General features: G+C 30.8%; 4 protein-coding genes across 9 annotated transcripts in view; 2 read left to right on the top strand and 2 right to left on the bottom strand.

Annotated features, from left to right (window-relative positions):
• The window catches only part of LOC148310661 (nose resistant to fluoxetine protein 6-like), a 41,615-nt gene extending 34,609 nt beyond the window's left edge, over positions 1-7,006 (top strand). Inside the window, exons 4-12 of the mRNA XM_088258047.1 lie at positions 371-662; positions 2,357-2,520; positions 3,054-3,222; positions 3,808-4,001; positions 4,900-5,025; positions 5,394-5,599; positions 5,836-5,978; positions 6,555-6,666; positions 6,800-7,006. Of these exons, the coding sequence (XP_088114173.1) occupies positions 371-662; positions 2,357-2,520; positions 3,054-3,222; positions 3,808-4,001; positions 4,900-5,025; positions 5,394-5,599; positions 5,836-5,978; positions 6,555-6,666; positions 6,800-6,858 (1,465 nt within the window). The 3' untranslated portion in view covers positions 6,859-7,006. The remainder of the gene's footprint in view (positions 1-370; positions 663-2,356; positions 2,521-3,053; positions 3,223-3,807; positions 4,002-4,899; positions 5,026-5,393; positions 5,600-5,835; positions 5,979-6,554; positions 6,667-6,799) is intronic.
• Positions 7,007-8,575: 1,569 nt separating this feature from the next.
• On the top strand, positions 8,576-14,482 carry LOC148310660 (uncharacterized). 2 transcript variants are annotated; one of them, XM_088258096.1, is made up of 7 exons: positions 8,576-8,842; positions 8,922-9,140; positions 9,474-9,799; positions 10,258-10,342; positions 11,475-11,594; positions 12,099-12,275; positions 12,597-14,482. In XM_088258096.1, exons 1-7 carry the CDS (start codon positions 8,723-8,725, stop codon positions 13,119-13,121), a joined length of 1,572 nt encoding a protein of 523 aa, XP_088114222.1. In that variant the 5' UTR covers positions 8,576-8,722; the 3' UTR covers positions 13,122-14,482. The 2 variants fall into 2 exon arrangements, with proteins under 2 accessions (XP_088114222.1, XP_088114223.1); XM_088258097.1 differs by having other exon boundaries at positions 12,554-12,743.
• Atox1 (Antioxidant 1 copper chaperone) lies at positions 13,674-19,121 on the bottom strand. Of its 2 annotated transcripts, XM_088258100.1 has the most exons (4): positions 17,810-19,121; positions 15,962-16,050; positions 15,658-15,748; positions 13,674-15,310 (listed from the first exon to the last, which is right to left on the bottom strand). In XM_088258100.1, exons 3-4 carry the CDS (start codon positions 15,664-15,666, stop codon positions 15,104-15,106), a joined length of 216 nt encoding a protein of 71 aa, XP_088114226.1. In that variant the 5' UTR covers positions 15,667-15,748; positions 15,962-16,050; positions 17,810-19,121; the 3' UTR covers positions 13,674-15,103. The 2 variants fall into 2 exon arrangements, with proteins under 2 accessions (XP_088114226.1, XP_088114224.1); XM_088258098.1 differs by lacking the exons at positions 15,962-16,050; positions 17,810-19,121 and having other exon boundaries at positions 15,658-15,855.
• A 1,503-nt stretch (positions 19,122-20,624) lies between these two features.
• LOC148310658 (bestrophin-4-like) overlaps positions 20,625-27,653 on the bottom strand; it is a 50,543-nt gene continuing 43,514 nt past the window's right edge. For 2 of the 4 annotated variants that reach the window (XM_088258092.1, XM_088258093.1), the window contains exons 9-12: positions 26,751-26,892; positions 26,098-26,192; positions 23,791-23,979; positions 20,625-21,447 (exon numbers count right to left, since the gene is read on the bottom strand). In XM_088258092.1, coding sequence (XP_088114218.1) covers positions 21,194-21,447; positions 23,791-23,979; positions 26,098-26,192; positions 26,751-26,892 — 680 coding nt within the window. In that variant the 3' untranslated portion in view covers positions 20,625-21,193. Of the gene's footprint in view, positions 21,448-21,470; positions 22,905-23,790; positions 23,980-26,097; positions 26,193-26,750; positions 26,893-27,653 lie in introns of those variants that run through there. The other 2 variants (XM_088258095.1, XM_088258094.1) reach the window with 2 other exon arrangements.

Below are 27,653 nucleotides of genomic sequence, written 5' to 3'. Positions count from 1 at the left end.
ATCATTTAGTAAAGTAACAAGGAGAAAACAATAATTAAATTAATTTGCTAGACATTTCTACTTTTGACAATAATAAAAATACGCTGTTCTCTCCAATAAAGAGACTAAGCCCTTGTGCTTGAAGAGGAACTTACACTCATTGTTTATTGTTTACTCTTGTGAGTGATATAATTCATTTATATAATTTTTTATTGCATTTAAAAAATACAAAAACACACAAAATTTTATGTGTGCGCTTTTTGATTTGAAATCATTTTATTTTTTATATAGCTTATAATTTGACAAGTTATTATTATTCACAACATTTTGAGTGTGTACTTCACAAATAGTTTTTTTTAATCTGTCATAAACATTTATTTATTGATTTCAGATTCTTCATAATGGGGTTCAGCGTATTTTTGATAATATGCACACTTTTCCACATCTACGTACACTACAAAAACAAAAACTGCCCCAAAAGAAAACCGGGCATTCTGGAAGCCTCCATTTTGTCTTTTTCCGTAGCAAAGAACATGAGAAAAATATTCAGCGTCAAGAAAAATGAGCATGGACTGGACGCTATAGCCGGGATTCGTACCCTAACCATGTGTCTCATATTGTCAGGACATGCGCTTATTTTCATATTCAGTGGTCCTGTCATGAACTCGGAATTTTACGACGATGTAAGTATATTATTGCTTCATACACTGGTGAGGCTAGGTCAGAGACTTTTCAATATGATTATTTTCTTTATAAAATAAAACAACTTTGCTTTAAAAAATTTTTATTGGTACACTTTTTCCAATCGTTTCGACAAGAACCTTGTCATCATAAGGGTTTAAGATAAAAAATAAAAAGTGGTTAAAACAAAGTTGTTTTATTTTATAAAGTTTATAAATAATTTTTAAATAGTTTTAATTTGTACCAGAAGATGAAAACATCTGTCGTTTTCGAAACTAGTCGTAAATATAAATAAAACTCATTAAAGTGGTATATTCAAGTGTTTAATTTTAATAAAAGTTTATAAAATGTGCCACAAAGTATCTGCGAAAAACATTCAAGAAAAGATTATTTTCATTTTAGTTTTCATTTAATAAAACAATAAAAGCCGATCAAGAGAGAAGCTACTGCGCTTTTAACTACGTTTGGATCGACATATCGCTCACTCCTTTCAACAACGTCACATGTCAAAAACCGTCAATTTTCAGTTTTGCATGTTTTCGGAACGCCCAGAAAATGTACTATATCCCACCAAAAGCGGCATATTTTTAACTTAATATTTACCCGCTACAGGGCAGAAAGTGCTGTTTTTGCATTTTGAAGAAAGGGTATTGTTTAATTGTTTTTTTAAATATACTAAATATTTTTCAAATGGAGAAAAAACAGTCAGGTTTTACCTAAAAAGATCTGTTGCACAGTAAAAAGTTCAATGAGTGGCTTGAAATTTATTTTTAATACATTTCATTATATTCTTAAACTTTAAAAACGATCTCCTGAAAAATCAAGTTTTTTTAAAAATAATATGACGTTTTTGAATTGAGTTGAGTGTTGTTACGAGGAGTGAGCGATATGCGTGCGATCAGTTATTTTCATCAATGAATTTTGCTAATTTCATCAATTGATTCGGATTCAGCTTCTACCCCCTCTTCAACATTCAACGTCCCAAGGACCCATCTCTAAAATTTGGAATTAGCTTCACATACGGTGTTTGAAATAATGCGGAATGCATTGAAACATGTGTCACGATAGATTTTAAGCCATAGTCTTATTTACTATGTAAAACTTAAATAAAAAAATAAGTTTACTCACCCTCGTTCTACCGCAAACAAAACCTATCGATAATTACCATGTATATGTTTTTTTTCAATACGTGACTGTTTGCCTATTCGCTTTGATAGCTAAGTAATTTCAATATTTTAAAAGATTAGTCAGAAATACGTAAATCGTGGCCTAAAACTGTTTTTAACCTATAATTACAATCATTTACAAAATAAAATTAATTTATTGAACCTTTAAAACATACCGTTCTCATCCATAATTAGATAACATTAATCAGTATTTAATTTATTAAATGTTCCGATATACAATTATGTATTTTTTAAACATTTTTTTCCGAAACCTGTTTAGATGATTTATAATTGAATATTAAGAATTTGTTTTTTTCATTTTAACTCAAATCTATAATTTCTTTAAGTAAAAAGAGAACCTTTACGTAGGACTGAGCCTTACATTAATGTTTATATTTTATATTTTTATTGGTTTATTTACGTATTTTCTGATTCGGACACGCAATATATGAATATTTGTTTTTTCGCATGATAATCTGACACTTTAAACAAATAAGGAAATAATATATAATTTTTTTATATTATTACAGATGCTGAAAAGAGTGGAAAATACCTTGCTTTTAAGTAACCCATTGCTGGTGGACACTTTCTTACTTATAAGCGCCTTCCTGTTCTGTAGACTCCTACTTTTAGAATTAGATAAGAGGAAAGGAAGAGTCAATGTTATTCCAATTTATATTTTCAGATATTTAAGGTGAGTACTAATAAAATAATGAGCGTTGAGGGAGAATATTGGTTACAACGTTTTCATAATCTTCATTAGGTAATTCAAATAAAAATGTCATATCTTATATGAAATACTGTATTTGTGGATGAAATATTCAATACTCATGATGGTTTTGCTATTGAAATAAATATTATTTCAAAAATGGACCAAAAATTGACACATGTAAAAAATTATATTCCTGTCTGAAATTTTTATTCAAATTCTATATCATTCATGCGAGAATTAAAACTCTACATTCACTTGCAAGTAAAACCTCTCACTCACCATGGCATTGGTTCCATAAGGAAGTAAACATTGTAAGTACTTCGTATGGATAACTTTTTTTTAATCGGTATCATATACCTCCTGATAAAAATAATCGACAATCGATTACAAAATACCACAGTCGTTAGAAATTAATTTCCAGGATTAATGTAAAGTTTATCTACAATACGTAGTTAACCCATTATATTTTTTAATGAAATTCCAGTCCTGATGTATTTGGTGTTCATTTATTCCAGGGTAACTCCGTCGTATTTTGTAGTCATAGCCCTGTACATGACTTGGTTGGACAAACTGGGCAGTGGACCTCTATGGGACGCTAAAATGGATTTGGAAAAGCAGCGATGCATAAATTCCTGGTGGATTAACATCCTTTACATCAATAATTATATGAATACCGATCACTTGGTAAGCAAAATATAGTCATAATAATTTACAACTTACTATTTTCTCTAATCAAATTTTTGCTCGAGGTACCAAACCTATTTCTGAGAAATTATAATTACCACTTTCTTCAGAAAAATGATAAGGAAAAATAAATATGCTTTGAATTAATGGTCTGTAAATACTGAAAATATTTTACAGGATCAAATATATAATATCATGGACATGTTTAACTCCCTTTCTGCTTATAACCAAAATTAACACTGTTTTCTAGAAAATTAAAACTTATTTGTCAACGTATTTTGTCTACAACAGCTCTAAATAGCGACTTAGTACTGCAGTGAAACCACTCTGTCACGTTTAAAGTTTTGTAACTTTATTTTCTTTTAAGTGTCTGTAACTTCTCTCTTTTTTCACATGCATCTTAAAATATCTTCGTTTTCAACTCTCTCAACCTATGATACTTTATTTTAAGCATTTTTCTTCACCACCATATGTTGAATGCTTCAATCTTCTTTGTGATGAAAACGATGAAAGCTATGAAAAACATTTTTAATTTATATCATTATTCAAATCATATTTTTCTCATTTTACCTTGTATTTTTTCAGTGCATGTTCCAGTCGTGGTACCTCTCGGTGGATACTCAACTCTTCTTTTTGGCACCAGCAATAATTTATCCTTTATGGAAATGGCCTAAAGTTGGGGAATGGATACTCGGAATATTTACCTGTGCATCTACAATCGTACCATTTGTTATTACATACTGGCAAGAGTTGGATCCAACTTTGTTGCCATATCCAAAGTAAGATTTTTGGTTAATCTCTCATTCGTAGATACTGTGAAAATAATAATCTCACAAGTAAAAATGGTTCTTCTTGTGGATAATAATAATTTGGATCATTTTTAAATCGCCATTTTCGTAAAATACCACCTCAAGGGCGCTTATTACTTGAATAATAATAGGATGATGATAAAGACTGATAAAAAATAATCAAATAAAAAATAAAAGATTTTTGGACATCGTTTTTAAGTTTGTTGTGGATGTCGCAAATATGTGTTTCTTCCATATTTATAAAGGTCTTGAAATAATCTGATGGTTTCTGGATAAAGAGTCCTGTGTAGTAATAGTAGTTAATAACTTATTTATAATATCCGTATTTACAAAACCTGTTAAAATTAGGTCTTATAACGAAAACTCCCTACAAAAGAAATATCTAGAAATCGACTTTCGTTATTGGTTTTCGACACGTGAGAAACGGTAATTTACTAGAAAATATGATGATTTCAACTGGCATAGGGTGGGTCTCTCTCTCTCCAAAATTTTTATGATAGTTTTTAGAGTGTGATCAAGTTTTCGAGAATCTGACTCAAGCATTTTATTTACCATTTTTGTCATTCGAAAAATAAATCACTGCTTAGGTTATATGGAAACCTCTGATCGGACCTTATGGAAGCTAGAAATATTTATTAGAAATCTAATACTTTTCATCAGTTTATTGAAGAAGTTTTTATTTTATTTCATTAAGATGGGAATATGGAAGTCTGAGTATTTCCATGGCTAACGTTCTGTCATTGTCTGGTTTAAGTGATGGCTTAATACACTGTATAACATTTACCACTCTCCGCATGATTGATAACCACATTACATGAAAGTTACGGATGATACATCAATGAATAGTTACATTACATATGATTTTCAGGGAGGTGGTCGACATTACCAGTAATTATTACTTTAAAGAAGCCTATATTAAAACTCACATGAGAGCTAGCGCTTATTTTGTCGGACTAATTAGCGGATATGTTCTACATAAAATTCAAGCAAATGGGTAAGCAATTTTTGCAGATATTCATACTTACCTTATTAAGAAAATATTTTAAATGGATTGAAGTCAACCTAAACATTTACATGGGTTTTATTTTGCTACAGTGTTTCATTAAAGAGGTATTTTTTTTAAATAGAGGATGACAAATTAACTGCTGTTTACTAAAATAATATTATCCATAGCTCGTTTTTATTTTCTTCTGAAAATAAATATCATCGTTTTTTATGAGCTGCTACCGTTTTTTGTTCAAATTCATCATGGAAATACGTCTAATTTAATGGATTTTTTTAAATCTGCTTGCCAGAGAGTGTACCTAATTTATAAGAAAGAAACAATACTTGATATTTTATTTGAGTTTTTGTATTACACAGGTATAAACTAGAAAGAAGACAGTTAATAGTTGGGTGGATGACGGCCATTGTATGCGGAACAAGTTCCGTGTTCACAGTTTCGGTGTTCTTCCAGTCTTATTACGAATACAGTCCGTTATACTCCTCAATGTACTCTGCACTTCATCGGATAGCCTGGGCTGGTTCAACTGGTTGGCTTCTAATTGTTTGCTCAACTAAAAATGGAGGTATAGTTCAGGAATTTACCTAATTGTTATGTTATTCAAATTATAAGACTTCTATTGCTCTTCCCCGCTACTAATCGTGTTCTTACTTCCTAGCCAAAATTTACAGACATCTTATTTATATTGTATTATAGATACCTACATTAATTGCATGGTTTAATTTCCAGTATTGAAAAATTGTGTCCGTTTATTTTTGATCATTGCTTTAACCATATAAGTATTGTATATACTTTTTTTAGGACCCCTTCAAAAATTGTTTACGTGGAAGCCTTTAATACCATTAGGAAGGCTTACATTCTGTGCATATTTGGTAAATGGATTGGTGGAATTACATTCTCTCGGGACACTGAGGGACTCAGTGCATCTAAGCATATATGGATTGGTAAGCATTACTATTGTATAATATTTTTACATTTGAAGTTTTCCAAAAATACAAGATTTATACATGTACTTGTTTTATAAGCATTCATATAACAGAACTAGATATTCTTTGTTTCTATCTTTAACTAAATCGTTAACAATAGAACCATTAATAAACATTAACCTTATTTTTTTTAAAAAACAACAAAAATGATGGATTTAACCTGGTCTTATTAACCTGTAGTCAAAAAAGGTTTAATCTAGAAGCGGAGAACCTTTTCACTTCTAAAGGACACATCATTTATTTTATTCAACGTAAGACAAATTTCAAATCAATTTATCGACTACTTTCTGAGTTTTGCGGACACAAACATACGGAAGCTGATTTTTTATATGTAAAGATATTAGTTTTTTTTTAATTGGCATAAATCAAAAAGCCTTATTAAAGCTTAAAGGCTATATGTGACAGAGCCACGTGCACTCCAATTAGAACTTTTTTTCTTCATTTAGTAAAAAAAATGTTATTGTTTATGAGTGTGAGTGATTGAACACAGTTTTTTTTCTTCAAATTAATATTTATTTCGTGTATTTTTTTCAGACTGTGTTGTGTTTCTCACACATTCTGCAAACCTTCATTGGAGCCCTAATATTATGTGTCATGTTTGAATCTCCAATCCATGGTTTTGAAAGAATTTTACTTAAAGCAATAGGTTTGTAATTACATATGTCATTCAATATTTCAGCTACATTTTTTTATTAAGTACCTATTCGATAATTGCCATTTAACTCTTTAAAATATAATTGTATTTTTATAAAAACAGTATATGATTATGTTATTTTCAGGGGATAAAAGCAAATCTGCTACCAGAGAGAGAAGAAGAGATTTGGAAAGTGTCCAGTAGAAATTTCTGTTCAGAAGAATAAATGCACGTGTACATATTGACATTTAAAAAATAAAGTGTATTTATTCTTCATAACGTGCCAAGCATTTACATTTAAAACCATTGAAGTACCTGATCTTCATAATTTACTAGATTTTTAATTACTATAGTGTTGTTATTGCCATAGTTTTAAGTAAATAAATTTGTATTAATATTATTAATAAATATGTTTTTTGTAATTTTTATTTTTTACCTTTCTCAGAATTTAATTAATTAGATAGCATATCTAGAGGTATGTCATTTGGGCCCCCAGTTTGTAATAAAAAATATTTCATACTACCCTGGACTAGAATATCAGAACTGATCACCCTGCCTTCATATAATTAAGGCCTGCGTCGATCTAGTGCAGAGCCCTATACACTATGATGTGAATAAGGGTCAAATAAAGATCTCATAAAAGGAGTTTAACTCTCCACTTTGTAATCTGTCCATCCTGACAACATATATTTGATTATTTACTATGTACATTTGGTATATAGTATCTATTATTAACATTTTCAACCAAGCATTTCCATTTAAGTACATAAAGGTTCTTAAATATTCACAAGTACCTACGAATATACAAGTGTTAGTCGCTAACGGATTGAATACAAATATTATTTTTACAAAATCTGGTGAAAAAGCTATATGGGGTAAAATGTACCGTGGAACCTCTCATAATGAGTAATTCGCATAATCAGCAAAAATATCTTTAAAAATGCTCCCTTAACGAGCAATATTTTGCATAACGAGTTACAGAGAAAGGGCAAGTCCCTTTTTTACGACATTCACTTGTGAACCGGATCTTCTGCACCGGGGCTCGAGGTGGATAGCAATGATATTGAACAGTTTGTAAAAGAACACTGTCAAGAGCTGACCACCGCAGAGCTTATTGTATTTCACAGCAAGAAATTATAAATGGTGAGCTTGTTAATTGAGGAGGATGAAGTAGCAGAGCAACAATCTTCTAGTTCAATAAGGGAAATGCTGAAAATAAGATAAACTGTTTCATCGTACATTAAGAAGCATCACCCTAATAAGGCGGTGGCTATTCGTGCTACTAATTTATTCAATAGTGTGACACGTCGGTAAAAATAAATGTCGTTAGACAGTTTTCCAGTTGAATATAATTAATTATTTATCAAAAGTTCATATTTTTACTAACATTTAAAAAAAAATCTTAATTGTTTTCCAAATTGTTACACTTATTAACGATTGAAAAGTAATTTTATTTGAATAAACGTTAAAAATAATAATATAACATTGAGTATTCTTTCGGCATGTAACGCATTATCGTATTTTACATTGATTTCTATGGGAAAAAAGTTTCGCTTGACGAGTAAGATGCTGGAACGAATTATGCTCGTTATAAGAGGTTCCACAGTATTTAAGTACATATACCATTTATAAAGGTATTAAAATTAGGATAAATACAACCTCATTTAGGGAGTACCAACATAACCACTTTTTTTTGTTAGCTCTCTTTAGGTAGGTACTTGCAAAGTACAAACCAATATACCAGATATATTTGGTAAATATGACTGATTTTTTATTTCTTTTATTTTTAGCAAACAAAAATACATTGAATAAAATTAATACTGTCCATAATCATGCATGAACGAATTTATAAAACAATTTGTGTTAAATTTTTATTATATTGGCAATCCTTGCAACTGATTTAGTATCCATGGCAATAATTTGAAGTTTGAAATTGAAATCGGAAAGTTGTTGAAAAACACAAACATTCTTCGATTCTAAGCAACGTCTTTCTCAGTCCTTTTGTTTTTAAATTATTTTTTATACGTTTTTTACATTAAAGAATTATTGATATACATATATAAAGAAAATGGAAACAGATCCATCACTTGAAAGACAGTTCAAAGGACACAAGGATTCTATATCCTCAATATCCTTTCATCCAACGACAAATCAGTTAGTTTCAAGTTCGCTAGATCACTCGATTATGGTAAGATCTTGCCGTTTCATTTAATCCAGTTACATGTTAGATAATTTCTTAGTTATTTATTGTTATTATTTTCTTTCAGCTGTGGAATTTTCAATCTTCCTTAAGATGCTACAGATTCCAAGGCCATAGGGGTCCAGTATTGGATACAAAGTTTTCTCCTACTGGTAAATTAATAGCTTCTGCATCCCGAGACTGCTCTGTTCGTTTATGGGTTCCAACTGTACGAGGAGAATGTGGAGAGTTCCGTGCTCATTCTAAGACTGTTCGCTCTGTCGATTTCTCTCCTACTGGAACGAAGGTACTTTTACTAAATGTAGTTAATGATTTTTGCCAATAAACCTCTCACTTAAAATAACTTTAATCAGTACAGTTACTCCTTTCTTTTCATAACCATATATTTATTTCGAAGAAAAACTTATTTTTTCATTACAAAAATGTTGTTTTTAATAAAAAATGCAATTCGTTAAAAACACCGTTTTTGTATTTTAATAATATTGTACTAATCCACTTTGTTGTTAATGCAATGTCAATTGATCATCATCTTTGTTTTATATGTTGCAAGGTTAATATTTAATATTTTTACCATTTATTGGTGATTATAATAGATTTTAATATAAGTTTTTTTTTTTAGCTCATCACAGCATCCGATGATAAGACTCTGAAGTTGTGGACTGTGCACAGGAGGAAATTCCTGCAATCATACGTGCAGCACAAGAACTGGGTACGCTGCGCTCGCTTCTCTCACGATGGAAACATGATTGCGTCGTGCTCGGACGATAGGACAATTAAGCTCTGGGATGCCGACAGTGCTCACTGTATCCACACATTTGAAGAACTGAAGGGGTTCGGCACGCACGTAGCGTGGCACCCGTCAGGGTCCTACGTGGCTGTAGGCCTGTCCAATGGAACGGTTAAACTCTACGATGTGAGGAAACACTGTCTTCTTCAGCACTATCAGTAAGTATAAATATAAATTTCTACACCAATAAATATTACTGTATAATATTTGTGATATTTTACATAATTTCACTTGTTCACTAATTGAATTTAGATTATTGTATAGTTTACGTAATATCAAATATACTCAATAAATAAATAGCATCGTCATGATAAATAAATAAATTTGATTTTATACTGTGATCTGCCACATATACTACTCAATACTGTGGCAAAAATCATTAGAAAAATTTTCACAAAAAAGGAGATATTTAAGCTATAAAAAAAACTATTACTTGCCGAAATATACACTAAGTTCCTTTTTTTTAGTAATGACACAAAATGTTTGAAATTAGTACTAGCAGAGCAGAGATAAATACAAGTATTACTTATATTTGCCTCTGATAATAGTTTATATACTCCCTCACTCGTAACGATTAAAATATTGACATAATGCAATATGTATTTCATGTTTTTAGGGCACACAACGGAGCCATTACACAGCTATCTTTCCACCCTAGTGGAAACTTCCTCCTGGTTGCCAGTCAAGATAAGAAAATGAAGGTTTGTTTTTTCTCATTTTTCTTGGAGACTAGTACCACACGTCACATAACAGTTTTTTTCAGACATTGAACAAATCATTTTTTTACATCTGGTTTGGAGGGCAAACTTTTTTTACATTAACTAACTAACTAATCATCACGCCGCTTCTCCGCAGGGGTAGGCAGAGACAATCGAATGCCACACCACTCTGTCTTTGCAAACATTCTTCGCATCTTCCACATTCATGCATCTCCTCATACATACCCGACGATTATTACTTTTTTTACATTTTCTTAAGTTAATTGAGTAAATATGCTGTTTTTGACCCAAAATCTTCAGTCTCATTACGTTGTTTAAATTATTGTCATAACTAGTATACAACACCTATCCGTATATTGCAAGTTTTTTTTATACCTTCTTATATCCAATACTATTATGAATACAACTAATCTAAAGGTAGCAATATTATTCATTAGCGTTTTATTATATGGACTATTTATAATAAAAATAATAATCTTGGATGATTTATATACCGCCATATTCGTAAAAAACTACCTCAAGGGCGCTTATACAGGTATGGATTATGATATGAAAATGATAATGAGAGATAATTAAAAAATATATAAGTGAAAAACGACGTCAATCGACGAGTCTGAAGGCAGGAAAGTGGAACCGCCGTATTGTTTCGCTTTCTTCTCGGTCTTCTTGGGCTGGAGCATGGCCAAAATGTTGGACAGGACGCCTCACTGTGTAATGGTAATGCCGGAGAGCAGCTTGTTAAGATCCCGTCATTGTGAATATTCAACTGCAGATGGCGGAGGTATGCTGGTCTTCTTGTTGTCACTGGAGGCATTGATGGGCATTTCTAACACCTTTGCAGCTAGGTACTCCATGAGGGCGGCAAGGTACGCGTGCGCACAAGTCCCAACTTTCTCAACGTAGTAGATGCGAGCTAGCGTGTTTGGGGGTTTAAAATTGCCTCTGTACTCCATAAAGTTTAATTATGTTATGTGTTTTTTACTGCAAGAAATTTTTTTTTTTGAAGTTTTAATAATAAATTGACTGAATATGGCAAAACACACGTGCCAGTTCCAAAAAAAATGTTTTATCCATTAATATATCAACAAAGATAAAATTTCTCAATTAATTTTAGATCTTTGATCTTCTGGAAGGACATCCAATCTATACGCTAATGGGACATAATGGAGCTATCACGGCGGTGACATTCTCTAACGACGGAGAATATTTTGCCTCAGGTGGTGCTGATAAACAGGTAATATAAGAAATATTCCACCACATAAATGTATATTTAAGAAAGTTTAAAAAAATAGTTTTTTGTTTTTGTTTTCTGAGTTAAAATTGTGACCATCACTGATTCACATGTCTGTGATGCTACACAAATGTGTCTGCTATGCAACTTTCATAAATAGATACAATTTGGCAGTTCCCAAAATTTTAAACTATTTAACAATATGAAATTCTCAGATTCTTTTGCTTAAAACAGGGCTTATTTAAAATAATAATAATTTTGAATATTGCATGTAACGTCATTTCCATATCAGTTTTTATTGTGTATCCACATATCTAAATAATGAAAAAGCTAAATTTTCTTATTTTGGTCAGCGGTAATCAAGGTGATAATAATCTCTTAGAAATTAAATCTTTTATCCGTGTAAAATGATCTGGGCATACTCAAAATATTGTTTTATAAATTATGTAGTTTTCCACTAAGTCCAAAACTGTATATTTTTTATAATATAATCTTTTTCCTTTTTAGATCATGATTTGGAAAACTAATTTTGCAAATTCGGAAAACTTTGAAGATTCTAAAGAAAATATATCAGTTATGGGTTCGTCAATAGATTTGGGAGAAGGAAAGCTTTCTCAAGACATTACTAAACATGTGGATGCCAGAAAATCTACATTCTTCCAACCAGACGACTGTGATGAAGAGGTTAGACCCTGATTTGTAGATCAACCTCCCTAGATATAAGGATACCGGGAAATCAAAGTTGTAATGTCTTTTTATATTTATTTCAATTGGTCTGCCACTGAAAGGTTGAATCAAAATGGATATTTTAAGATGTTTTTCACTACCATCTGAATTCAAATAAGTTGTAATTATTTATTAAAAATATATATATTTGTACTTACATATAACATTTGTTTTTTTTTTCATCTTCTTTTTTCATAAATACAAACCTTTTTGTGTTACCTTTTCTTAAATTTTAGTCCTGGATGAATAAAAAAATTAATGATGATTCTTTCGGGGCAGGTTGTCGTATCATCAAAAAATGATTGCTACAGTAGAGACAGCACCAAACCTAATCAAAATTGTCATCTCAATTTTGCTTGTTCCACTCCAAATACATCACGTGAGAATAAAAGCATCAGTCCACGTAGATACAAATATTACAGTTCTTTGTTCAGAACATATTATAGTGGAAAATTCAATGAAAATCATGTTCCTTGGACGCCTCCGAATCTATCCTGTCGTCCTACATCTACCGAAGACACCTCAAAAAGCTCTTCGTTGTCAAATCAAATGACTCTGTCAGATAATCCAATAATGTCACATTTCATTGAAGAGCCGGTTATAAAGAAACAGAAGATTGAAGAATGCGATAGCGGAAATTTAAAAGATGCAGAAAAACTTTACTGTGATGAAAACAATTTAGCTAAAGATGTGAGCATCATTCCGACAGTAAAGGCGATGGTCTGTAACCTCGTGTCAGTTCAAAATATATTACATGTTCTGGATCAAAGATTGACTCTTTTAGAAAATATTCATTGCTTTTAGAATTTAATTTTATATTTTCATTTATAATCATATTTTTACTAGTATATTTAATTTTAAAGATTATTATTTGGAGCTGTTTTATTTATTAAGTAGGAAGTACTGATTTCCTCTTACATATTTGTATACATATATCGTAGTCGTACAGGAGAAAGTGACCAACTAACAAAACGTAAAATGTTGAGGAGGGCCATTTAAGTCAATTTTGCTTGGCAAGAAAATAAACATCAATACTGCTACATTTAGTAGTCATTTTTAACAAGTCAATATATTATACTTTTAAGTTTAAAATCGTTTTGGGTTTTTTTCAGGGCAATATTAAGCTAGTAAGATATCAAATACATAGTCAATGATCACGTTTTTGTAAAAAATGCACTTGGTCCCTTTCTCCTGTATGACTACGATATCTATATTTAAAGGTTGTTTTAGTTCATTTGGCACACATAAATATAAAAGTAATTAATTATGATCACTGTCAGGTTCCATTAGATTACAGGAAGAATAAGGGATTAATTTATTTTTATTTTAAATAAATATGATAAAGAAAAAAAACAGTTATGGATAATAATATTTTATAATATAAAAATTATGACATACATTTTTTTATAAAAATAAAAGCTGCTTTTTACTTAAAATTTAAAACAGTTTAGTATTGTATTGAAAATGAAATTATGATTTTAAAAAAAGGTATAGTTATTAATCCAAAAAAAGTGATCAGGAGAGACGCGTTAGTGATTTTTTAGAATATTTAGCTAATAATATCGGTTATAAGAGGGTATTAAAATTATTAAACATAGTATTATACTCAATAATACTAAACAAAAATTTCTAAAAACTGGCAGAGAAAATTTTGAAACATAAACATTATTTCTCTCACTTGAACATTTAATGTTTTAGATTTACTATTATTCATCTGTTATCTACAGATATAAAATATTGTTATCAGGAAAGATGCCATTGTTCATTATCAAAACCACATTTTTTTCTCAATTTAGGTGACATTTCAAATATAAAAATTAATAATAAAAGTTACTTTTTATTTTATTTAAAAAAAAAAAACAATAATGCTATTGCCAAAGAAAATTGTTTTTTTGAAATTCTAATTCATAATAACAATCACGAGACACTCAGAGAGCAACTAATTTTAACATGGGTAGTGATGTTTTAAAATTTGTTAATTTTGTTTTACTGGATATTGATTAAATCATACAATCAATAGTTTTGTTAAAATGCGAACTTTAGTCAGATTTATAAGATAGATAAAAATAAAAATTATAATTCATCAACTTCCGTCAATACCTGATCAAATATCAGGATAACAAAGATAATTATTCTTTGTCAGATGCATAATTATGATTCATAAAATAAAGATTTTCTTTCTTCATAAAGTGCATTATCTTTATCAGACAATATGCATAGTAATCACAAAAATTTATATTATTTTGGGGAATTTCTCACGCATCTTTCTCAAGTTTTTATCTTTTCTTCATTTGTCACGATGAGATGATGAAAATTTTGTAAAAGTATTGCCACAAACAGTAAGGGCATTTGTCCGGCACGTTAGTTAGCGTTTTAAATCGATGATTGGCTTGGATTGGCTTGTGCTTTTGTCCATCTTTCTTCGGATCGGAGCTCTTGAAATTAACTATGCTAAACTGTCGTAGTCGCTTTCATTTTTCAAAACCGGACTGCCAGACGGTCAAATTCCGGGTAGTGGACAATCGCCCTAAGAGGTTTCATATGTGTACACGGTGACATGAAGAAAAAACTTTGTATACAATCCATTCATTTTTATAATTTGAGGGACTTTTAATCTTCGTAATACTTAAGTTTCCATTCCCACCAAAATTTTATTTTTATTATACATTAATCAAATTCTTTCAGAATAAATAACAAATATAAAATTAATTTATCAAAGCTAGTAATTTTACCATAATCAATTTAGTTTTTATTAGAAGTATTATATATTTTTTTAAATGCGATTGCTACTTTTTGATGTGTGTAATTTCTTTTCCAGTCTTTTTTAGGATACTTAATAATTCTTCTGCAGAAAGTGTGCCTGTTACTTCAACTTTCTGCTGTTCCATGTCGATGTTAAAGCTTATGACTCCACTGTCCTTCTTTTTATTGAGAACTCTCTCTACAGCGCCAGCACACCCCTGACAGGTCATCACAACATTAAAAGCATGAACCTGTAAAAGAGAACAACCTTTCAATAAAAAAAACCCAACATTTAAGCGTATTACTGAGATACATAAAAAAATATATACATAATCAATAAAGAATAGGATCAAATGTAATTAATTATACTGACAATTTCGGAGTAAAAAGAGGTAATTCAAATGCTGCTGTTTGACTAAAACATATAAGTGATTGTCAAAAGTACTTCTAAGAAAACGTATTAAAAACACTTTAAAGGAATAATAATACCCAAATTTATTTTAAAATAAGTACGAAGTTTACGTAGGTACATCGGATAAAATAAACATACAAAACGTAAAAGTTTTTTTTGGTGATTTATATTATGCGATACTCTTACCTCCGGCATTGTTGATCGTACGAAATAGTTAGATAGAAATTCTTTCCTTGATATCGAGATATAAGCGAAGGGTGACACCGTAAATCACGATCTTAAATCAAATAGGTCAAATGAAACAAAAATCACCGAAAACGGAAACAAAAACCCAAATCACAAACACGTACACTTAAATCCGAATGGAAATGGAAAACTTCAAATTTGACAGTATGATAAATTGAGTAATGTTGGTATAACTGTTTATTAGTGATGTCCACACAGTATGTAGTGCTACGATTTTATGTACGAAATACAATATTATACTTACATATATTTTACATATACCCCATTTCCGCTGATGCTTTTTGATGGTCGGACTTTTTTTGCCTATGTTCACTGCTTGCCGATCGTGTTCAACTATAATTTAACATAAATTGGCTTATCTTTGTAGCACTACATAATTTCCAAAATGTATTTTCATTTATTTTAGTGTTTCTCAACGCTATTTATGTAACGCTGTGCCTCCTATATATTAACTAAATTCCATCTCAACTCTCAGTTGTGTGTGTGTGTGTGTGTGTGTGTGTGTGTAAGTACCTACCTATTGTTGTGCAGACACCGTATATATATATATATATATATATATATATATATATATATATATATATATATATATATATATATATATATATATATATATATATATATATATATATATATATATATATATATATATATATATATATATATATATATATATATATATATATATATATATATATATATATATATATATATATATATATATATATATATATATGTATATATATATATGTATATATATATATGTATATATATATATATATATATATATATATATATATATATATATATATATATACATATATATATATATACATATATATATATATATATATATATATATATATATATATATATATATATATATATATATATATATATATATATATATATATATATATATATATATATATATATATATATATATATATATATATATATATATATATATATACCCACACAAACACACATGTAAAAAGTACATAACCACCACGCCACTTCTCCACAGGGGTAGGAAGGGAGAATAGAACCCCACGCCAATCTGTTTTCGCAAACGATTTTTGACTTTTCCACATTCATGCATCTCCCCACACATTAATACCCGCCAATTATTCCGACTCCTGACTTGACAACATTCAAGTATTTGAAATACCTAATCATGCCAAGTTTTCCTCGGTCTTCTTCTGCTTCTATTTCTAACTCGGGTTGATGTCGGGTTGTGCTCCCGTGGTTAGTGTCGCGGACTCTTAAGTCAGAGTTTCTCGGTTCGAACCAACTTTACCACTATTTGATACCTATTTCTAATGAGCCGCTTAGGCTCACAGAAATAGTATGAAATTGAAATATTTGTGTAAATAATAAAAACACAAATATTTCTCTTTAAATAAAAAATAAATTAATTACCACATTCCCAAACCATCTAAACTGTCACAATCTCACTGATAGGTTTTTATTTACCATATTTGATTACAGTTCACCATTCACTCGCCTTTCTATATCTTAATCTTTCCATCCCTGCAAAACATATATATGTCCGCCTGCGTGGTGTAATGGTTAGTGTGTTTAGCTACCATGCTGGAGGTCCCGGGTTCGATTCCCATTTGAGTGAAATAAGTATGAAATATATATATTTATGTATTTCATAATTATTTCTTTTTTACTTGGGCTACTTTGTTGTTTTGGTGTGAATTATTCAATGGATTCAACTGTTAGGAAAATCTACAACATTTATACAAATAAAAGAATTTTCATTTAAAAAATCTATATTTTAATGAAATTATTAAATAAATACTTATATATGTATTACCTTTGAGAAAAATATTATTCGATATAAGACACAGAAGTGGAATGTTTTGCTTGTAAATGACACTACATATTGACTCTTTCTTGCCAAATCATTATATTTGCCAATGTAAGTAAAATTTCAATTTTATATTTTTATTAAATACTTTTTTTAGAGTAATAAGTATCTTGTATACATGAAAGTTTAGTCTTTTTGACTATTTTGACTACTCACTTTGCAAAGCAGAGTATTATATGTATATAAATATGATTAATAATAAAATACATTTACCTTGATTTTTTTAATCAAATGTTTAATGTTCCCAAATGATTCTTCTCAATTTAGTTCTGCCAGTGGTCGATATCTATGTAATGTATGATGTAATCATGACTGTGTTGGATCATAAAAATTAATCCATTATCAAAAGTTAATTAGTGAATACCTTATTTATTTAAGACAGGTAAATAATTTTCCCTTTTTAATACATTAAAGTAAGTGTTAATTCATGCTATATAATATACACTAAACAAAATATCCTATAATATCAAATTGTATAAACACGAAACAGCACAATAATTATATTCATATCACAGAATCTTCGAACATGTTTGCCAGTTTTTAAAAATTCCATCTACACAAAGTTACCAAAGTAGGTAGGTACTAGCATTAATTTTACATAAAATACAGCCAATCTGAGAGTTTGGATTAAAATCAAAACGGCCATTAAAATAAAAAGGTATAGCAACACTGAAAAGGGGAGAGTATATTAGATAAAGTTAATTTTTTTTTAAGCTGACAATCGACCTTTGATATTTTCCATTCGATAAAATAAAAGTAGTATTTCTGGAGTACATACTATCAAAAATGTTGTAAATTTTTTGCCGTTTGTGTAATTTTTAAAAAATGTTCAGTGAATTGTTCAAATGTAACAAGTATATTAACAAAACATACTACACAACTGTCTTTCCTTGTATCCATTCTTACATACATAACATACATAGAATTAAGTCTTGTGCCTGAGTACAAAATATTTTGTATCGTATTTTAATAATTTTAAATAAATACACTATTAATACAATAAAAGATGATCGTATACAACAACAACAAATTAATAATACAACCAAAAATTTTAGCTATTAGGACATTAAAAAAGATGTACATATAGTATAAAATTTATTCTGAATAAGTTGTGATTCTTGGAAATAATAAATAAATAAATATTAAAATACTAGGATTTCTTGTATTTTAATTTAATTTCTTGTTAATATATTCAATTTTTTGTAATAAATCTTAAAAGAGATTCTAAAAAATTAAATACTATAAATTAATTTTAAAGTAAAAAGGAACAGTTGCTTGATTAATTTTGGGTAAGGTAGGTACTGTATCAGAATAAAAAAGACTTACTATTATATATTAATAGTAAATGTATGTATTACCCCTTACCCTAAATAAATGCACTGCCATAGAAAGTATTTTCTGGTGACAATAAAACCAGTTTTTTTACATGAAATATTTTTAACGTGCTGACTGCCAATAGGATTTTAGTAAAATGTTTAAAAAAAAATTGGTATTTAGGATTAATTTAGTAAAAAAAAGTTATTAAATTTTTCACGTTTCCGACACGGGTAACCGACAAGGCGAAATTTTAAGAATCAATTTGGTGCTGTGTCAACCTCCTTGTTGGTCCGAGAGCAGGATCATATCCACTCCGAATAGAAATTTACGAATTTATAGTGCGCGTGTCTTAGAGCTCAAAAAATCAAGTCAAAATAAATTATGTAGTATCAAGTCACCAGTGGTCAGTTGGAATGTCTTGTGTTGACCACCGGTGGCTGACATGGCAGTCAACGTGCTAATGTCATCCTTTTATGTAGCTCAATTAATACTGATTAACTATGATTTTGGACATCAAACATATGCATAAATTTAATTTGACAATAAGATGTTTGTAAAAAAAACATGTGAAGAATTTATTCTACGCTTACAAATTTCTAACTATTATTATTTATAACCTTATCACAGGCTTTTGTGGACATATATTACGTGTCAAATGAAACATGTTATGTGATGAATTAAAATAAATTAAAATTACATTAATGAAATAATATCCCCTAGTGTAAAACTTGTGATAATGAATACTTATTATTATTAAATAACTAAATCTAATTCATGTAATAAATCTAATTTAAAAACTAAAACAATACTGTAATAGGCAGGTGTGTTTGCATTTCCATTAAAGTCTAGAACATATTATGTATACATATAACATATGTATGTAAAAACTGTCATAAAAAATCATTTTTAAAAAGCAATAAATATAGCTCGTAAAATGCATATTTCTATGTTAAATTTATATATTTTAAGGTCAACCAAAAATACATTATACAAATAGTAAAAGACAAAAAAGTAGTAGAAAAATAACTTCACTACCAATTTTTCTTTATTAAAGAAAATACTGAGAATTACATCCAGTAACACTCAATTTGAAAGGAGAATTGTGAAGGGAAATATGAGAAAATACATCACAAATACCTGGACCCAGTGAAAATAAATATTTCTCGGATTCATTTTGCAACTGGCGAGAATCAAATCCGTGATGCCATTTAAGCATTGGAAAGTCAACACAATTTCGTCACGGCGCCTGTCGCCTTTACTATTTGTGACTCTTTACCGCTTTTTACATCCTATTTTGAAAGTTTTTTACCTCCTCATTTTAAAATAGAATTCAGAATAGCATAGCTGTTAAATAAACATGTAAATCAGCTAGAAATGTAAATTTGAATTGAATGGTGAAATTTCAATTTAAATTCAAATACATATGTATGGTATTTTACTGGGTTAATAATTCATTGTACAGCAATGAACCAGTAATAACTACAATAATTGTGATTCTGGTCCTCGCTAGTAACTATCAAGAGAAAGGCACTACAAAATACATAAATTTGTTTTACAAAACACTTCATTGTGAAACTGAAAAGAGTTTCACAAAAAGCAACTCTTTGTCAAAAATAATTTAATTTTTACTCATAGTAAAAATATTTTCTAAGAATGTAGTATGTATACTATCAAGGCTTGAGATATTCTCCATTTCTACAGTCAAGTGATGTTGTTTTTTTTAATGTATAAATGACATTCACCATTAATTTATACTGAAAAGCAATTGCTAAAAGCAATTTATATAAACATATTATGGTATGTACATGATTTTAATTATTCAGACACTGTTAATTTAAGGTTTTGTTTCAAATAAGACTGTACATACTCAAAAGCCACTATGTTCAAAATAGAGCGAAGAAATGACTTCTGATTTTATTTTATTTTATTTTCTGCAACATATTTTTTTATATCACACAAGGTGTGATATAAAAAAGTGATACAAATAAAAATAAAATGTTGAAAGTATATGATTCTTTTAGAAATGTACAAACACATTTAAAAAAAGTCTGATTCAACATTAAACTTTGTGTCTTTCTCCGCAATGTTTTCATTTTAGACATAACTTTTTGACTGCATCAAAAGTATTTGAATTATTATATAGTCTGACAAAATATAAAAGCACTTTTTTGTAAATCTAATAGTAAAAACAAAATATATCAAAGTTATATTTTTTCTAAAAATGTACAGAATAGCACAAATTCGATACATTTATTAAGTATTTTTAGAACTGCTGCTCTGCTAGTCAGCGCCATCTTTAGAGGTGTGGCTTATGGTGGGAGTCTGTTTCCTGGAATCCTGAATCAGATCTGCGAGAAGGGTCTCATTGTCAGGATAGCATTCCTGGGACATTTCGTGCTGCACGCTTACAGACCGCGCCATCAGCTTCTGGCGGTACCTCGTCAGGCGTTCCTTCTCCCGGGCCGCTTTCAGCCGGTTGAACTCATCCTCTTCAGTTTCCCCCGAAGATATACTGGCTGTGTCATCTTCGGGTACTGAACAGAGACATAATTTATTATCTATTTTGCAGCGTATCAATTATGGAGTAATATCTGATATAATATAAATTATTAAAAACCTAAATACATTTACAATATATGTATATACATATTTTTAAAAAGCTTAGTTTACTACTACTACAACTACCATCACGTCGTTTTCCCGCAGGGGGTTGGCAGAGAGGATGGAACACCAAACTCTTCTGTCCTGACATACATTCCTCGCTTCCTTCACATCCATATATCTAGTCATACATTTTTTTTTTTTTTTTTTTCATAATACATAGATACATTCAAATATCCATATTCATTTCATATATACATTTATTATAGGTATTACGGCTCTTTAGGCATGGCCTGTGTTGAACCGAATACATGCACTCTGTTTATGCAGACTTTTGACACCACCAGATTTTAGGTTCTGGTTCTGATAAAAGGTTTTAGTTTACCAAAAAATAAAAATTATTTTATAAACATTATTTCGATATTCATTAAAACAAATACACATTTTTATATTTATGTACTTTTGAGGATGATATCAAATAATAATTGTAAAGGCAAACCCATATGAATCGAATTATCAACATTTGAATTGCTAAAAATAGGCAAAAATGTAATATTTTAATATATTTTGACCATTTGTTACCCCTTGATGTAAGGAAGAATTAAAATGTATAATATAAGAAAATAAATGTAACTTAATATTCAAACATACTCAACAGAAGAAAATGTCGTTGGCTTAATCTGTAAAGTGTCAAACTCCATCTGGGATTACTGAACAGAAAACAGTAAAGATGCTATAATTTAATCATCAAAGGGTAATTTTTAAGTAAACAAATATACTTTGCTGTATATATGTAACCATGTGTGAAATAAAGTATATTTATGAAACTGATAAATTCCATTTGATGGTTAAAATATAATGCTTTTATTCCTTCCTATACACAACCCAAAGACATGTAAAAAAAATATATAGCGTTGGTTTAATTTATATAAAGCGCAAAATGATCACAAGCAAATAAGCAATTTGTTAGCGGATAAATTTTAGTAGCTACATAATTATTTCTACGGTTAATTTATTACCCACAAGACCTTTATGCAACACAAGCGGGAGTCGGAAGAGTTTCACTTCCTTCTCTTAGGGATTGAGGATTGGAGTTTCTTCAGGACTGGCCGAGTCGGAGTCCGCTGTGAAGGTGAGATTGGGGGGCTCGGTGAGGGGGAGGAGCCAGAGCGTTCCGGGGAGTGGTGGGGAGAAGAGGTGCCGGGGCGCTGGTGCTCCGGAGGCTGGAGGGAAGAGGTGCCGTGGCTGTGGTGCCCCGGAGGATGGAGGGTAGAGGTGTCGGGTCGATAGTGTTCCGGGGGGTGGCGGAGAATTCCGGGATGGGAGTGTTCCGGGGAGTGGGGAGAAGTCGTGATGGGATGAGGGGTCGCCCGGCGGGCGAAGTGCAGCCCTAATGAACAATAAACAATGCATACAGTAGGAGTACAAAGGAACATCACCACAATGTTTTAACGGGGCTTAGGAGTAGTGAGCACATTTCGACACAAATTCAGCAAAATAATGGTGTTCTTTTTTGGTGTCAAGAGCTGGTTTTTAAGGTGCTTTACTAGTAATAATAAAAAAAATATATGCATATAAAAAATACAATAAAAACATCAGGACCTGCATTGACATAATTCAACATCTTAACTGAAACTTAAAATAAATCATCTTTAAATCATCTTCTCAGATCTACAACCTCGTATGCCCATTTAGTGGTATTCATATGCTTGAGAGTCTTTTTGATTGATGCTGATGTGTTAGAATCAACTCAATTTATATGGTATATGAATGGCAATGAATCGTGAAAAGAGATTAAAATGTTCACTATACTGAACAAAAAACATTTACAAATCATGTTAGTGCCGAAGAGCGCTCTCGCGCTTCTAAATAGCTCTATCGAAAATGCATGGCACCAAAAAGTCAATAACTACTGCAAAATCAACATATTTGACATGCGAGGTATAATATTAATAGCGAATATAATATTATGTTGAATCAGTGCCTGATTTTTATTATATATTTAGGATATCTACGAAAATCTACTTTTCTAAGATTTGTAAAGCATTGGTGCACACGGTGCATTCATACACAAAGCCGCTAATTGGGAGATTGCTGTTTATTTTCAGGTGACAATCCGGTGATAACTCGTTATGAAGAGTCTCAGAGTCGCCCAAAAACAGACGGTCGTTTACAGTTGAGCATGTGAACCAGGGCTGACAACAAAATAAAACACCATCATTCAATTTGGCTGCATAAACAATAACCCCTTGCGCGACGTGTCCGCGTCTCCTTACCCATGACGCGACTGACCGCCGCACTCAGCGAGGGTCCGATATCGCTGTCCAGGCGCGGCCGCAGCTCCGCGCTGCCCCCGAAGCTGCCCGGGCTGTGCGGGGAGGGGGGAAGGGTCAACTCACCCCACGCCACCGGAGCGGACGAAGACATTACCGTGTTGTTACCCTTATACCGCCCGCGGTTCGATGCTAAAAGGGAACGCATTAGTCAAACAGCAAAGGGAGACGTAACTAAACCTAGAAAAATCTTTTTCTTCAAACCCTTATCTGCATGCGATGGTGCATGGATCACTACATCATACAAACGCAGTGTTATCTTGATCGTTAACACATGAAGGAAAGGTGATCAGCCCTCCGCTTCAGGTACCAGTCCAGGGTAATATTGAATAAATATTTATGAAAAATCACTTATATTTATTTGACCTCTCCCTGGGAATTGAACCCGGGACCTCCAGCATGGTAGCCGAGTGTGCTGACCATTACAGTATGGAGGCGGACAGAAAAATAATTACTCATAACTTCTTGATGGCTTCTGATGTGAACTACTATTTACTGATAGATTACACATCTTTCGTTTGCAGACTTTTATATACCCAGTGCACACAATATCCTAAGCTTTATTTTAAAACATTTTTCTTATATTTTCAACATGACATTTATATAAATGTCATAAACAGTTCACAAGTGACAATTTTTTACCAATTCTTGCAAACATTTGACTTATCTTCCTATAAATCCCTGCATCTCCACCGAAATTTTATAACCCATATAATAACCTTTCGATTGTAGAAAGTAAATATAGACATCCCAGTTAAAGAAATCTAAAATAACTTATATTATAAAATTATTTTAATGGAAGAAATTAAGTAATACACACAGATACTTTTACAATTACATATTCATAAGTCATAATGAAATATGCCAATTTTAGCAATGCCCAAAGGTAAACTCGGCGATTTCTTTAAAACAAATGTATATATTTTTCAGGTTTTATAAATGATGAAAGAATATATGGGTGATATATAAGAGAGTGATCTGGAAAGACCAAAGCCATTTACTACTTATTAGTATTACAAATGCAATGCATGAATTGTTCAACTTTAATTTCTAATTCCTGCGCAATAATAGGGTAGACTTCCATGTCCTCCACCATATTTTTGTTAATTTCTATGGTTTTTAATATAATAATTATTGCTCTAAGATACTTTTCCCACCATAATATTTCACCAGAAATTAATGAGCTAACTAGTATAAGTACATATCTGCGTATGATAATACCAATACCCAAACGTCAAATTGATTCCATTAAAATCATGCAAAAATTACCATATTCAACACAAAATATTAAGAATACATGTAATTTGAAAAATCAGTGTTTTGGAAAGTAATCACCATCCTGAAACTGCCGATGACCTGGAATTTTATAGTAATTATGCTGAAAATGCAGTGGGGAACATCACAGTTAGAGGTTGAATTTGTCTGTTGAGGGAATTCATATTGATCTGTGGTGACCATCAAAAATTAAAAGATTTAGTTGATTAGGATTTGATTTTTATCTCATGCTTAACTTACATATGTACTAGATAGGTTTTTAACTTCACAGGCCAAAAAAATTCAACATTCATATTGTATTTTTACATCTGATACCTACTCGTATGTATGTAAATACATATTTGAAATTAAATAACAAACTTGGTTTTTTGTGAAAAAAAAAAAAAATTATATGTATGGGGTCTCTTGATAAATTATATAAAGTGACTGTTACGAAATTTTGCTTTCAGGTCCGCGACAATTAAACTTCAAGAATAAGCTATATGTCGGATGTAAATGTATGACTGCAATGATTGGTCCTAAGGCTTTATGCTTTATATTTATAATTATTTACCTTATAGCAATGTATAAACTACAAAACTCTGATTTTGAGCATTTAAAAAATTCTGATTGGTTACCCAAAACTTGAAATTCATGCTCAGCGTCCCCAAATTAGGTAAAAATACTCATTAAAAACTATGTCAACCTGTGTTATCATTAGTTCGATCAACAATAAAAAATGTTATGCATGCCGGGCACACACTACAATACTACATTTTTAGGTTGTGAAATGTCATCAGTTTTTTTTTTTTACAAATCATCCACTGTATTAAAATCCCCAAAAATTTGGCCTTCATTAAAGGCATGGTAGATATTTCCAGTGCATGCAGCACCGTGGTTATTGGAACACTTGAGAAATAGTCACAATAAACAAATAAAAAAGCAACCCTTGGCTGTAACGTAACTTCTCAGAGATAAATTAATATAAGATCTTACTTGGTTCATTAGTAAAAGCTCTGTTGAATGTACTCAAGGGAACATTTACAGGAGCACTCGGCGTGGGGGGTCCAAAAATACTCGCCGCTGTTGGTCTGAAATTAATTAAAAAATACTTCAAATAGAAGGCGGAATTTAAGGGAAAAGTTGTGAAAATACGATTTTCTTCTCTGAATCCAATGGTGTATATAGGACAGTACAGTCAATTGAAGACAATTTCGGATTTAAGCTGAGACATTTCAAACCAATCCGGAGTCAAATTCATAAATTTATGCATAATATATAAACATCCGCCTCCGTAGTGTAATGGTCAGCATGCTCGCCTACCGTTCTGGAGGTCCCGGGTTCGATTCCCAGGGGGGTTTAATAAATATAAGTCATTTTTTCACTCTAATATTTATTCAATATTACACTGGACTGGTACCTGAAGTGGAGGGCTGATCACCTTTCCTTCATGTGTAATCGATCGAGATAACACTGCGTTTATATGAAGCAGTGCCCAATGCACCATTGGGGTGCGGTAAGGGATTTATTATTATTATATACAAACATGTTGGCCACTATGCCTCAAGACCAATATATGTACATATTATAAAATACCGTTGTACGAATTGATGAGATTTAGTTGCCAATGATAAGTACAAATAACTGACCTTTGCTCATTCTTAGTAGCCATACTGGTGATGGTATTCTGCTCATCCAGCTCCTCAATAACCTGATCGGTGATGCGCATGCTTCCTCCTCCCGCATACTTTCCTGGGATGCTCGTTGTACTGGTTGTATCCGCTCTGAAACCTAGACATCAAAAAATATTATAATATGAAAATTGTGACTTATGCCTTAATACACACTGTCTAATTGTGAGAAGAATTTAGTATTTTTCCGGTTATCCTAACATATATCATACCTGAAAATAGTACCTTTGATACGAGAATGAATTCTAAATTTAAAAAAAATTAAAAATATAATATTACAAAGAGATTACTATTGCTTTAGAGCTACGACTGCGGTTAATTGAGGCAGCCGCTCAATTGAGCCAAATCTAATGGAACAAAAACCAAACCTAGGAACTAAAAGTAATTTAAGTCGGTTAGTTTACACAATATTCTTCTTAATTGGGATATTAAATTTAGGATCCCAACACATATTATAACACAGGTTTTCAATGTTTGCCATCGCATCAAAGCGGGTAGAAGTGCACCAATCGTCTAACAATCTACAATATTTATTCCCACTGATGCACTACACTGCCTTGAGAATGCAACATTTTTATGGGCAATTTTCTTTCTCACATGTAAGGTTTCCTGACAAGGAATAGGTAATTAGAATTTAAGGAATATTATACAATATCTAAAGGTATTTTGTTAAATTTTGACACAACACCTATAGATGTAATTTCTATAACTGTATTACATATTTTGACCTTTATAGGTGTAAACATTATTATCAAATTTGTCTTGAAGTTTTATGCTTTGATAATTTTAATAGTCCTTACCTCCGTTATTAGAATTGAAGGAATATGATACAATGTCTATAGATATCACAGGTAATTCATT

Source organism: Brachycentrus maculatus, unplaced genomic scaffold (genome assembly GCF_059751285.1).
Source record: "Brachycentrus maculatus isolate JH-2025_06_01 unplaced genomic scaffold, ASM5975128v1 h1tg000090l, whole genome shotgun sequence".
NCBI classification, from domain to species: domain Eukaryota; kingdom Metazoa; phylum Arthropoda; class Insecta; order Trichoptera; family Brachycentridae; genus Brachycentrus; species Brachycentrus maculatus.
Note: the sequence above shows the minus strand (reverse complement) of the source record. Positions and strands in the feature narration are given on the sequence as shown.

Excerpts from the sequence above, each read along its gene's own strand:
- LOC148310660 (XM_088258096.1), top strand. The coding sequence starts at position 8,723 with ATGGAAACAGATCCATCACTTGAAAGACAGTTCAAAGGACACAAGGAT. Across the intron at positions 9,141-9,473 it reads TCTCTCCTACTGGAACGAAG|CTCATCACAGCATCCGATGA; the intron begins GTACTTTTACTA and ends TTTTTTTTTTAG. Across the intron at positions 9,800-10,257 it reads TGTCTTCTTCAGCACTATCA|GGCACACAACGGAGCCATTA; the intron begins GTAAGTATAAAT and ends TCATGTTTTTAG.